General features: G+C 29.0%; 1 protein-coding gene across 2 annotated transcripts in view; it reads left to right on the top strand.

Annotated features, from left to right (window-relative positions):
- LOC103579606 (RNA binding protein fox-1 homolog 2) overlaps positions 1 to 14,395 on the top strand; it is a 130,816-nt gene that overhangs the window by 51,596 nt on the left and 64,825 nt on the right. For both annotated transcript variants that reach the window (XM_008561044.3, XM_008561045.3), the window contains exons 2-4: positions 176 to 463; positions 7,214 to 7,480; positions 7,772 to 7,825. In XM_008561044.3, coding sequence (XP_008559266.1) covers positions 176 to 463; positions 7,214 to 7,480; positions 7,772 to 7,825 — 609 coding nt within the window. The remainder of the gene's footprint in view (positions 1 to 175; positions 464 to 7,213; positions 7,481 to 7,771; positions 7,826 to 14,395) is intronic.

Below are 14,395 nucleotides of genomic sequence, written 5' to 3'. Positions count from 1 at the left end.
TTATTATTATTTTTTTTTTCCTTTTCTTTAAAATGTTTTATTCAGACACAAATGTCTTGTACAGATGCTACAGAATTTTTATGTTCCATATATATACATATATATATATATTGTGTAGAAAAGCAAAAAATCAAACAAATATTAAATTCTTATATTTTATGTTGTTTGGTTACAGCACGTGGTGCAGACAGGGATGGCTGCGCCTTACGGTGGGGGTGTATTTCCACCCCCTGTTAACGGGGTAACCGGGGTTGTGGGGGCTGCAGGAGCTACTGGTGAAGTAAAACCGCCTCCACCAGTACCTACGAAAGAAGAAAATTCTGGAGCTCAGCAGCAAGCAACCCCTGGAGGGCAACAGATACAAACAACACAAGGGACACAGCATCAAGCTACGCCTGGTGCGCCATCTGCCACAAGTTTCAGTCCGCCACCTCCCCCAAATGGAGTTGATCAACAGGCAATCGTAAGTCATTTAGATAATCTTAGATTTTTTTAATTTTTCGCTATGAAAATTTGAAATTTAAAAAAAAGGGGACTTATTGGTGCTAATTCGACTCTCGAAATTAGAGTTTTCATCAGTTCTCACGTTTTGAAGTCCTAGAAAGTTATTTTGACCATTTCCGGATGGATGTCCATGTTTGGATGAGTGTAAGCTAATTTTTGTCTTACGATATCTTTGGAACAAATCAACCGATTTGAACATTTTTGGCGGCAATTGAAAAGGCTCATCAAGACTTAGAACTTGATACATTTTGAGGCAAATTGGGCCAGTAGTTTACGAGTTATACGAAAAATACGAATTCTAAAATTTAGTTTTTTTGGGTTTTTATCATATAACTCATAAATTACTTGCCCAATTTGCCTCAAAATGTATCAAGTTCTAAGTATTGATGAGCTCTTTCGATTGCCTCCAAAAATGTTCAAATCGGCTGATTCGTTCCAAAGATATCGTAAGACAAAAATTAATTTTTTTCGGTTAAACAGCAAAATAAACATTTTTCGACTTCGAAAAGCTCAAAAATTTGCAAATAATAACTTTTTCAAGCTTTCTGATCTCAAAAACAGCGAAAAGTTTAGGGGTTGGCCCTTAGGGTCAACCATATTTCATATTTTCCTTGTGCTCATTCGATTTATTTATAAATTTAAAAGTCTGGTTCGGAAATAGAATGTAAATGTAACAGGAAAAGCATAAAATTTGTTCGAATAAATATTAAGAATGATTGTTGGAGATGAAGAAATTCAAAGTTAACAAAGATGTTGAATTTGAAATTGGGTTTCATCCCTCGTCTCGAGCTCATATCCAATAAAAATCTACGGTTACTATAAATATAGTATATGCTAATTTGCCTGGTTTCGATGCATGCAAAATAAATTTTTCAGAGTTAAAAGGGATGGGGAAATGGGGAGTAGGTTAGTAGCGAGAGGAAGTATGAAAAGGTGAAAGGGGTGTAAAAGAACTTGCTAAGAGAGCTTGCCGATATCTATAAGACTGTGGGCGTGGCAAGTATTTTAATACTTTTTGCAAACTGCAAGTTAACCAAAAATTTTCTATTCGTTGGTTAACTTAAGCAATCGGATTTTATTCGGGAGATAAAAGAAACAAAAATTTCTAAGAGAATTGTTGATTTTTTTTTTCTATTTTCTTTTTTTTTTTTTAAATTACTTTGGGTGTGTTTGAACGTGTTGAAAGTGTACACTGAGAGAACCACAAACGAAGCCATTTCCTTTCCTCTCGATAAAAGCAAAAAAAAAAAAGTGCACGTACTCTCTTAGAAACGTTCTCACGGTACTCATTCCAGCCACGTAACACCGTAGAAACACTCACCGTGTTGTTGTCCGCTTCGAGACGACCAACATGACATGAAAAGAGGGATGAACAAAAAAATTCAACTTGAACAAAGAAAAAAATATTACAAAGACGATACAGAAAGGAAGATTGGAGAAAAACCAGGGCCTCAGATAAATATTTGACGTTACAATCAACCTTCCCTTTAAGTTAAAACTTACTGTTTTACTTTTACTTGATTTCTTTACGTCATTCTTTTACTTCTTCTTAGTTTACTTTGTTTCTGTATTTTGATATCGATCAAGTTTTTATGAAAAATTATTATTTGTTAATATTTTTCATAAAAGTATGACTAGTCATTTTTTTTTTTAAAAAGTATCGCTAATAATTATAAAGAAAACTGTTTCGAATTATCCTGACGTTGTTATCTACTAAGACAATTAGTAACTTTCGGAATTTTTTTTTTAACAAATAAATAACAAAAGAAAAAAAACTAAAAATATGCACATGTAGAGAATTAAATAATCTATAAGTGCAATTTTTTCAAATTTTTTTTTTTTTATAATTTATTGTTTAGAAAAAAGTCCAAAAATTATCAAGCCTCGGCTAACTATCATTATTTTTATACGCTATAAAAAAGTGGTGTTAAAAAAATGTGACAATGGTGTAGTGGTGTAATCAAATTGCTAGTATGTCAGGCAAAAATTTCAGACCACCCCAACTTCCGGAACTACCCCTTCAGTCATTTTCAGCAGTAAAATTACACAAATTTTTTCAAATTTCGTCGCCAGAAAAACGTTTCGATTTTATGATCTTAAATTTAGAAGACAGTTAAAAATTTTCAAAAAATAAAAATATGCACATATAAAAAATTAAAAAATCTACAGGTGCAATTTTTCAAAATATACATTTTTTTCGTCTTATACCTTTGAAAAAAATCCAAAAGTTATTAAATGGCGGCAAACTTCAGTATTATTCCAATTTTAAGGTAAATTTTTTTTTTAACACCAGGAAAAATTTTAACACCGTTACCGGTATTAATTTAATACCTTTTTGGTGTTAAATTTAACACCGACAACCTTAATACCGGGATAGTGTGGATTTACACGGTCTCTTTTTTTTTTTTTTATCTAACAGATTACTTTTTTCGATTAACTTACTTTTTAAATACTTTATCTATAGATAGTTTTAAAGCCTGATAAATTTGTTTGATCATGTTATTAAATTATTATTAAGTTTTTAAATTGTTTACATAAAAGCTTAAAGATAATTTTATTTTTTATCGCAAATAGTTACAATTAAATTTAAAAAAAAATATATATATAAAACCTGATCTCATAAATTTTTACAATACTATTGAATTCTTATAAAATAAAGTTTAAATTTACAATTTAACTCACTGTAAAATTCATATTTTTTTCACCGTTGAAACGGTCTAGTGATCGAAATACTTTTCTAAGTACTTTATTTAATATTATATCACGTTTTAAAAGTTCACGTTTTATAACTTGACATCTTCTGAGATTTTTCTCACAATTTCACCTGATAAATCACAATATATTTTGATTATTTTGTATAAAAAGTTAATCGAGATAATAAAAATTATATAATTTCCGTAGCGCGTGAACTCTACAATTCAAATTTATTAATTTTACCCCATATTTTTTATGTTGTAAAGTTCTCTATGTATTTTATCCTCGTGCGATTCGCAAAGAGCATGAATTAAAAATACGAAAAAATAAAATGAACTAAAGATACTTACATAAACAACAACTAAAATAAATAAAAAACAACCTTTTCCGAGTTTGCATCTAATAATCCAATGTTTCATATTAAAATATTTAATAGCTTTTACGCCAACTTCCTTCTGATAAATATAAAACATTCTTTTCTCTGTATATACACTGTAAAAATTTACCGGAGTAATTCTGGAGTGAGTTTGGATTTAAATGAAATTCGTAATCCTTTGAAATTCACTCGCGATTTTTTTTTATCCTGAAGTTAGCACTTAGTAATTTTTTGATTTTTTTTTTTCAACAACTAAATTACAAAAAATAAAAAAATAAAAATATGCACATGTAGAAAATTTTAAAAACTACAGGTGTAATTTTTTCAAATATTTTTTTTTTATAATTTATTGTTTGAAAAAAAATCCAAAAATTATTAGTCGTCGGCTAACCAGTATCGTATTTTTTTACAGTGTACACTACAGAGCGGTGTTAAAATGAAATAATTCTGGTGTAGATGGTGTTAAAATATCGGTATCTAATAGGTGTCAAAAAAAATTCCATATAGAAATTAGAAAAAAAAAAAATGTATTACATGTAAAAAAATACAAAAATTGAATGAATATTATTTGGCGGGAATTTCAATTTTTTTATGTATTTATTAAAATAATTATTTATGTTATATGTAATTTATTTAAAAATTACACAATTTTACGCCCAACATTTCAATCACCAATAATTTAATTAATTAATTAAAACACTACTTAATTGTAAGGATGGTGTAAGTAAAAATATTCAAAGTTAAATATTTTTAACACCAGGAAATTTTTTTTAACACCGGTAAAGAATATTTACACCGCGGTGTTTTCAAAATCTATAATTCCTAGAAAGTTTTATATATATTCAATTAAAACAAAATAATAACATATTGATGAACATTTATAGCTCTAATCTAACATTTGAAATATATACTGTAAACCAGTGAAACTCATTCATTTCGAGTTTCAACCTCTATTAAACTCCTTAGTTTACAAGAATTATGATTCCACATGGAATAATTTCATTTATCCTCTAATTGCTGTGTCGAGGGCAGAGTACGTGAACTTTGTGAAATATTCTCACCAAGCGAACTTTGAGTTTCATGAAAATTTGGGGTTGAATTACCTACCTCTAATAATTCTCAAACATTTGCTTCGTGATTCTCTAATTTATTTTGTTTCGTTTCATTTATTTAACTTCTTTTTTCTCTTTTCGTTTTCTTGCACTTCCTCTGATAATCCCAGAAAAACTTATTTTTTCTTTCATCCAACCTCGAGTACAGCCGTAAAATTTTTTTCTCTCATTCTCAAAAGTTTTTTCTTCTAGAAAAATTTTCCAAGACTTCTTAGGGATTTAACTCAAAGAAGAATACATATATATATATATAAAAACAACTTTTCCGACCTTTTCATTGTTTTTTTTTTCTTTTCTTTTCTTCATGTTCGTTTCTATCCGACAGAACTTTACATTGTCTTTTTATCTCAATTAGTTATTCCCGATTTACATGAGTTTTCATAGAAGCAAAGTAGAGAGTAGAGTAGAGTAGAGTAGAATAGAGAAGACACGAGAAGAGAACAGTAGCAAGACATCTACTACATCGTGAAAATCGTGAATGGGAGGATGAGGAGTTGAATACGTAAAGCGATAGTTCTGGGATGTTCGTAAGCTTCTTGGTTGGCTAAGCTTCAATGTCCTGAGTATTCTCAGCTCGTAAAGGCACCCATTTCTACTTAGAGATGATAGGAAACGAGACAACTGTGTTAGAATATCAAACAGTATGCGCCCACGTCGATCTACAACATCTGCCGCTATATTGCCTGTAATATCAAACAACTATTTACTATTACAAAGTGAGATTGATGATCACCACCTGATTTATAACATTGTTCAGTATTAATATAAACTTTATTCAAAGCGATTCATTCTGCTGCCAATAATTTAATTATTTCAAATCTACAATCCACCCGACAATCTATTCAATTTCATTCGCATAGATTTTGGGTTATGAATTATTAAATTCGTCTATTTACACATACACACATACATTTTAACAATCGAGGACCTGCCTTTAATCAATTATTAATCTGATTAACATATATGATTACTGATCTATTTTAATTACAATATTTAATTAATTATCATTTTAAAATATGACAATTTATTAAGTCTGTGGTTCAATTCTAGATCCGGTTTTTGTTATTGAGATAATAAATTTTGATTAATTATTAATAATTATTGGCAAAGTTCTTGTTGCTCTGTAGAAAAAAGTTACTGATTTTGATTTTGTACTTTTGGTATTTGAAAAATTTCATTGTAACTACAGGTTGATAAAATATTAATCCTCGAATGGCAGATGTCTGTGATATGACGGGTATCAGTGTGTCATTTTGACACGGTGACATTTTGATCCCAACTTTGAGAGTTTTCAAAATTTGTCTTTAAATAAATACTGTAATATATTTCTGACAATTATGAAGAAGCCTTAACTTCGATTATTAGATTTTTTTGACAGTTAGAAAGTAGTGTATTTGTGTTAAAAAATTATTTAGTTTAATTTTTTGTGGTGATTTTCAACACAGAAATCTGTTAATTCAAGACAAACCGTTTGTGTTATTTAACTTTAACTGATTTTTTATGTTGCATGATTAGAAAATCTGTAATGTAACACATTTATTGTGTTATTCGAAAATTAACACAAAATTTGTGGTGTTTAGCTAAACACTCCCGCGCGTTTTTTCATTACTATAACCAAGCAAAGCATTGTAGCAGCATTGTCTGCAAGGAAATTTGGATTATAATTGATTTACAATTAAATATAATCATAGATAACTTTAATATTTTTATCATCAGGTTCAATGATTTTTTAATTCTCATTTTACGGGAGGATAATTAATAGCTTCGTTTTTTATAAAAATCACTGAAAATCTAACTAATTGTTTGGTAAATTGACATCAGTTGTACTAAGGGTAGATCAGTATACTTGAGTTGGTTAGATTGTGTGCTTATATTTATTAGTTAATTTTGACACAAGTCTGTTAAATTTACACAAATTTTCAGTCAAAATAACAGAATTTTGTGTTCAATTATTTAACATAAATTTGTGTTAAAGATCAACACAAACTTCATGTGTTGAATTAACACTAAAATTTGTGTAACCGTTTGTAACACAATTTGTGTTTAATTTAACATTAAATTCCTAACTGTGTAATTTTCATTTAAAAACATTTTTTATTGAAATTCGCGCCACTTTTTAAATTTGCAACATTTGAAAAAAATATATTTTACGTCAAAGGTAGACTATTTGAAGATAATTTATGTCTCATTAGTGAGCTTTCTAAGAAATATATTTATTTTGAAAGATAAATTGTGAATTTTCCGAAAAAATGTTAAAAATCTCAATTTCCGGTAGAAAACGCGACCAGTCCTATATCCAGTAATAAAATTTAAAAAAAAATCAATTGAAAATTGTTTGGGTTAAAAATGGCAGCTGATGCTATGCAAGAGTTGAAATCAATTTAAAAAAGTTACTATTTTATGAACGTTAATAATTGGCTCAGTTGATTTAAATATTTAACGAAAGTTTTCTCTTTTTACAAAAATAAAAAAGCCTTGAACTTGTTAATAATAAATTTTCCTCTATTTTCCGATATTCGCCGAGCAGTCAGAAGTATTTCAAGCAGCAGTGCAAGCCGCGGCGGCAGCAGCAGCAGCAAATAGCGGAGGTCAGCAGCCAGCGCCAGCCTCAGGTGGAACTGAAGCAAGCCCTGAGGGTGGAGTTGAAAGTAACAGCATGGTGCCCGTTACGTCGGGAGCGACGACACCGGCGACAGCGACACAAGGAACTGACCTCAAGGGTCAGCCAAAGCGACTTCACGTCAGCAACATACCTTTTCGTTTCAGAGACCCTGATCTCAGGGCAATGTTTGGAGTGAGTTTCTCTTTTACCTCTACTTCTTTGAACACCCCAACAAATATACTCAAAGCAAAAGCAAATACTCTTTCATAATCTCTATAAGATACTAACAATATCATGTACTCCAATATTTCACATATATATACATATATTCTCTTACTACATATCTTGAAAAGTAAATTCCCTTTGCAAGCTCAAGTCAAATAAATATTTACTTCGTATCAGTTTCATTTTATTTTTATAAATATTTTATTCATTTTTATTGAAACGATAAAAATAAAAAAAAATTGTTTATTTTTTTTCCAGCAATACGGTCCTATTTTGGATGTAGAAATAATATTTAATGAACGCGGAAGCAAGGTAAGCGATCGTAATCCTCTGGATGCGACTTAAAATGAATAAATGAAAAGAAAATAAATAAATAATAATTTAAAAAAAAAAAAAAGACCAGTATTGCCCGAGCGTCTCTTCAGGATGTCGATTGACCGGTAGATTTGATCGGAATCATATAGTTATCCACTTTCAGAAAGTTAGACCTCATGTTTGTATCAAATAAAAAGTTTGTCGTATCTTTTTGCAAGTCAGAAAGTTGCCAAAAGAAGGAGTATAAATAAATAAATAAATAAAAAAATTTACTATCGATAATTCGAGGTCTAGACTCAGAACTTAACTCTCGGGTCTTTTTTGTCCCATACCATCGATGGTTTGGCTTTTATTGGTAAACTTTGTTCTCCTCTGGTGACACGACGACATCCTGAGCGGAGATACTGGGGCAGCTGTAATTGTTTCGGTAACGCAGGATCACCCAGGGCCCAAACTTTTTACTCCATATCAAAGTCGCGTCGTTAAAACTTTCGTCTTTGTTATTACTGATTTTTATTTTCCCTCTTATCTTATTTTTTTACTTTCATTATCCTTAACTCTGGCTTCTTTTTATTTTTCCTTTTCTTTCCTTCTTCTTGTTTTTTTCTTTTTTTTTTTTTTAACGTCATTTCCACAGATAAAAGACGTCTCAAGAGTTTCAAGAGCTCGACGTCCTACAATTTTACGTTGTCCAGATTCTCTTGGATGATCCTGCGTTCCCATACACACTTGTATCTTTCAGTGCACTGGCAACACTCGTTAAAAACTCTGTTTCATTTTTATTGAGTCACCAGCCATCAGGATATAACAGTAACAGTAACAGTAAAGAGAAAACTACTTTATATCGATCCACGAGCGATATTCTAAAGACTTAAAGAGACTTCTTACTAAATTATTTTTTTTTATATTCTATTATTTTTATCAATGCAGATTTTAAATTAAAAATTACAATTATTTTTTATAATAACCATAAATGACTAAAGAAATAAAAGTACCGTCATTGCCGTCGTCTTGTCGAAAAAAATTCATGTAATAATTAATGCTACAATTAAATTTTACTTTTGCAATTTTAAAAATTTGAATTTCCCGCTCAAAGATCTAATTACCCCAGAATTGAAATTTAAATTGTATACTGGTTCTACTTGTCATTGAATCATGATCTGAACATATTAAAGACTCGACGTACCGGAAATGGCAATAAGACACGTGCATTTTACACAGACTTGATCTATACTGGAACAAAATGAGATTAATTAGAGATTAATTAATTTTATTGAAAAAAGTGTCAAAAATCTACAAGCCCATGAATAAAAATTCTGTAAAAAAAAATTTAGGTGACGTTCTAGATGTAAATTGTCTAGTCGGATCTCTGCGTATTTTTCTTTGTAAAGGAATTAATAATCTGGAAGATTTATGTCTAAAATGTCCCGTAATTTTTTTTTATTACGGTAAGAATTTTTATTCATGGACTCGTAGCTTGACAATTTTTAGTAGCAATAAAATTTTCTTTAAATAATTTAGTTTTGTTTTGAGTCATATAAGTGGTCTACATTTTATTTTTACGCATGTTCAGTTCACGTTTCCAGAATCTCGAGTAGGTTGTATTCGATTTAAATTTCCACTGGAATATTAGCGTATACATTTTTTTTACACCAAGTATATTATTTAATTAGAGAAGTCAATCCTGGTCTGAAATCGTCTTGTTTTATCCCTTGTCACTCAGTAACTCGGACATTTTTATTTTCATTCAAATTCATATGACATTTAAATAATTAAATTACTCTGTCGATTTAAATATCGACAAATTGAGAACTCGTAATAATGTCAGATCAATTACTGAATTTTTGTCAATGAATATAAAAATAAATTACACTGAAAGACAGTCTAGGTACTACTTTGGTAATTGAAAGGAATCATTGATTCCAAAGACATCGTGACTTTCAAAGAATCTATTCGTTTTGTTCGCGGTTCTAAATGTCAGTCGTCTTTCAGCCGACGACGGCTTCGTTTTCACTACAAACTTTTTTCTCAATGAATTTTATAAATTAAATAATTATTTACATTACCTTGAAATAAGTATATATATCATACATATATATACATATATATTACCCATAAAAATTTTTTAATGTCACCATTAAATTTTAACGTAACGTAAAGTTTTATGTGACAATTTGAATTTTTTTACTTCCCTTAAAATAATAATTAAATAAAATATATGAATAAATATGACAGGTAATTTATTTCAAAAAATAATTAGTAAGAAGAATCTTTAAAATTCTCAGTCGCGTAATTCAAAATCCGTCATAAAAAAAAAAACATTTAAAATGCAAATAGTTTTCAATATGGATGACGGGTAACTCAATGTCGACATTAATAGTGAGGTTGGGGTTATAAGATCCGCAGTAATACATCTCGGCGACATGCGGCATCCGGGTGAGCTTGCATATTCAGGACGCCCGGTTATAGGCCGTAAGTGTGACCGTGGTGTTATATAGAGTTAAATTATCATCAAGTGAGTAGAGTAGAGTACAGTAGAGTAGAGTAAAGTAAAATAATGTAACGTAAGGTAATTTAGTGTGTTTACAAATATGGACTATGAATAGTAGCAGTGTTTGAATCTTTAACGAAACTGTAATTCAATAATGAAACGTAGATTGGAAATCCTAAATGGCACAATCTCATGATAAAATCGTTTGACGGAAACTGTAAGAATTATATTGAATTGGACGTTTGCATTAGTTAGTTTGAATTCGACCTCGTCTCATCGTCGTCAATTCAGCACGTACTATGGAGCTCGTTTTATTCGCGGGCGTTTCATGCCGGAAGTTCGCCTCGCGTGTCGCATCCGCCATCGTAACTACCAATCACGTCTCTCTGGGGTGTATACGAAACGATGGACTGAAGAAGAAGGTGGTAAAGCACAGTCGGCGGCGAACGGGCCGCTTACAGTTTCCGGATGACCCCCGGTCTTTCTCGATCTAGGATTAATTAAACTCTCTATTGCCGGATTGTACTCATCAACGTACTTTTTATATAATCGATATTTTCATGACCGAAATTTTGTTTTTAGTCAAGGATTTTTTTTTTTAAATTCTTTTATCTTATCAAGTTAACATTTAATTTATTTAAAGTCACGACTTTTAATTTTCATAAAAAAAAAATTATGTATTTGAATAATTAATGAAAATTTAAATCTTGTATTATTTACTGCGTAAGTTTATCGTTTATCTATTGGTTTTTTTTTCTACGTTTTTTAAAAAATTCTATTAATTTAGTTCCCACGGCCTCATTTCGTGCATAGTATTGTTTTCTCGCGTGGGCTCTTAAGAATAATTGTCGGCGATAGAAGATCTAAAACTGAATCTTCACGGGAATAAAACCGATCGAGGAAGTATTTAATGACGTCTGTTGGACAAAAGTCTTAAATATTATACGAGAGCTGAGGGTAAACTGGATGATCATGCGAGGAGTTTATGCTGCGACACGTAAAGGCGAGGCCAATCTTAATGGCATTTACATAAAAATGTACATATATGTCTGATATTAAGTATTATTGGTTTTAACTTAAACGTGTGTATATGTAAGTGTTTACATTTAGTAGTACGTATGTAGGTAAGCTGAGTAGGAAATAGAATAGAAACGGTGATCGATCGATTGTGCAGACGGAAGGAAAATTTATTCGGCCTCAAGAAAATAAACGATGTTTGTTGGACATCGATTGAAACGAGTGTTGCCAGTGTTTCTTGATTTATGTTAAGTAAGCGAGGGAGGATGCTACTTTTATATTATTTCAGATTAAAAAAATATATTACTAGTAGCAGATAAATGTTTTATACATTTTTTTTTAAATATATTCTTGTGAAAGCTTTTTTTTATTTAAATTTCTGCAAAGAAAAAAAGGATTTTTTGGCGCGAAAAATTTCATTTGCCCTTAGAAATTTTTTGAATTATAAATTGAAAATGGAAATTTTTTTGGGACAAGAAAAAATTTTTTGTGGTAAGAAATCCTGTTTTTCTTTGTATGCAGGGTAATGAGACCAATAGCGGGACAATAATTATTTTTTGTAATAAATAGGGCCAGGATTTTTGCTTTAATTTAAAAATAATAATTAATAATTAATTGGGTGAAATTTTTGATATTATGGGAAAAATATTGGTCGTATAAAAAAATTTTTGCAATAAAAGTTGTTCAAAATTTAATTTTATAAAAAAAAGTGTCTCTTATAATTTTATCATAGGACTAATAAAAAGGCGTAATTTCAAAATTAAGATTTTCGTAATTATCAAAAATTTGAATCAATCATTATGAATCTTAATTTTGGCATTACGGTGAAAATATTAGTCGTATCAAAAAATTTTTCCAACAAAAGTTGTTCAAAATTTAATTTTATAAAAAAAATGTCTCTTCTAATTTTTTCATAGGACTAATAAGAAAGCCGTAATTTCAAAATTAAGATTTTCATAATTATCAAAAATTTGAATCAATCATTATGAATCTTAATTTTGAAATTACGGTGAAAACATTAGTCGTATCAAAAAATTTTTCAAACAAAAGTTGTTCAAAATTTAATTTTATAAAAAAAGTGTCTCTTATAATTTTTTCATAGGACTAATAAGAAAGCCGTAATTTCAAAATTAAAATTTTGGTAATTATCAAAAATTTGAATCATTTATTATTAATCTTAATTTTGGAATTACGGTGAAATTATTGATTGTTTAAAAAAATCATAAGAGAGATTTTTTTTAGAAAATTAAATTTCCTACAACTTTTGTTTGAAAATTTTTCTGATAAAACCAATATTTTCGCCTTAATATCATACATTTGAATCAATCATTTCAAAATTAAGGCAAAAATCTTGTCTCTAGTTATAAATTTCAAATATAATTGGACGAAAATAAGCAATAACGTGTCAATCAACAGGATGTCATTTTCAGAAAATAGCTTTTAAGATTTAAATTTATTTTTAATAAATTTTCTCTGTAAATTGTGCGAGCACGAATTGCTTCTACGTGCTTTTATTGATCAATGCTTGAGAAAAATTTAATAGTTTGAAAATTTAAAGTAAGCGAATTCATAAGAAATAGAAATTTTGTATAACGAACTATGAAATAGCCAATTTCATTATCGAAAATTTTTCAAAACGACTCGGTTTAAAGCATTTTTTTACTTTAACTTGTAGTAACCTCAACTACAGCTGCTGTTGTAAGAACTACAATTTTTTCAGTGCAGTTAATCTAAAGTAACTTGACATCATTGCAGAAATATTTGAAGAAAAAAAGTTAATTATAATGAAATTTTGAACTTGTTCAAAATCAAGTTTCTTGACTCAATTTTTCAAAAAAATTTTGTATCCAATTTTTTCAAATTTTTTTTTTTCAACACTCGACTATTTGAAAAAACATTTTTTAGCTACCGAGGAATTATTTGGTACAAAATTGCTTATTTACGTCTAATTCTATATTTTTTTTCAAATTATTTATATAAAAATTATTTCTCATATATTAGATATTATTTTCTGAACTGTCCTACGGCTAAATTTTCAAAATGTTTCTAAAATTTTTTTTTTCTCATTATTAATTAACATATACTTTAAATAATTTTTCAACAATTCCTCATATATTTTTCCATATATATTACAATTTATTAAATTCAATGCCAAAATTTTTTCAAATCAAATTTTTTACTGAAATTTAAAAATTTCCTCAACGGTCTCGCTGTGGGTTTTCATTTAATATTAAATGAAAATATATTTGTTTATAAATAAATAAATATATAAATTACCACATTTTGAGTAAATAAAAAACAAGCTTTCATAATTGAGTAATATTTAGTATTTACTTGTAATATTTACATATTTATATTTACTAATCCTCTCTCGCTGTATTAATAATAATTTTCAGCCACCATACTGCTTCTGCAAATATCGTACATTTTCACATGAAAGTAAAAAAAAAAAAAGACATACACACGTCGTATTAAATATATATAATATTTTATTAATTTAAAATTTTTTTTTTAATCCGCAATTCGCCAAGCTAGACTCGGCGGGTAGTATTTTCCATTTTGTAAAAGCACTGTGCTTTAGCCGTTAAATTAAAAATATAAAATAAAGGCTGATAATACTCTCGAAAGCTTCGTCAATGTAAATGGAATGTGGCATCCCTAATGAAGTGCAGCATTTTGGAATTATAAAAATTACAGCAACTCAAGGAATTTCTTTTGTAATTTACTAAAAAAAAAAAAAATACAATTTTAAAAAAAAAAGACGAGTCAAACGTACAGTTTTAAGCCAGTCGGTGTTTCGAAAGTCATTTTTTTTTTTTAAATTTCAAACGTCAAAAATAATGATGATAATAATAATGATAATGCATTTTTTGTTTTTTATTTATGAAATGTATATATATTTAAATTAACGCAGACTTTAATATAAATTTATATTGTTTTGTATAAAAACATAGAGAAATATGCTTTCGAAACGATTCCCGACCGGTGACATTTTATTTCGCAGTGTACGTGTCAGTTACGGGTTACTTATGACATTAATAACCAATGGTGTTAGTCCT

This window comes from Microplitis demolitor, chromosome 2 (genome assembly GCF_026212275.2).
Source record: "Microplitis demolitor isolate Queensland-Clemson2020A chromosome 2, iyMicDemo2.1a, whole genome shotgun sequence".
In the NCBI taxonomy this organism is placed as follows: domain Eukaryota; kingdom Metazoa; phylum Arthropoda; class Insecta; order Hymenoptera; family Braconidae; genus Microplitis; species Microplitis demolitor.
The sequence above is the reverse complement of the archived record's forward strand: the minus strand, read 5'-3'. Positions and strand labels throughout refer to the sequence as shown.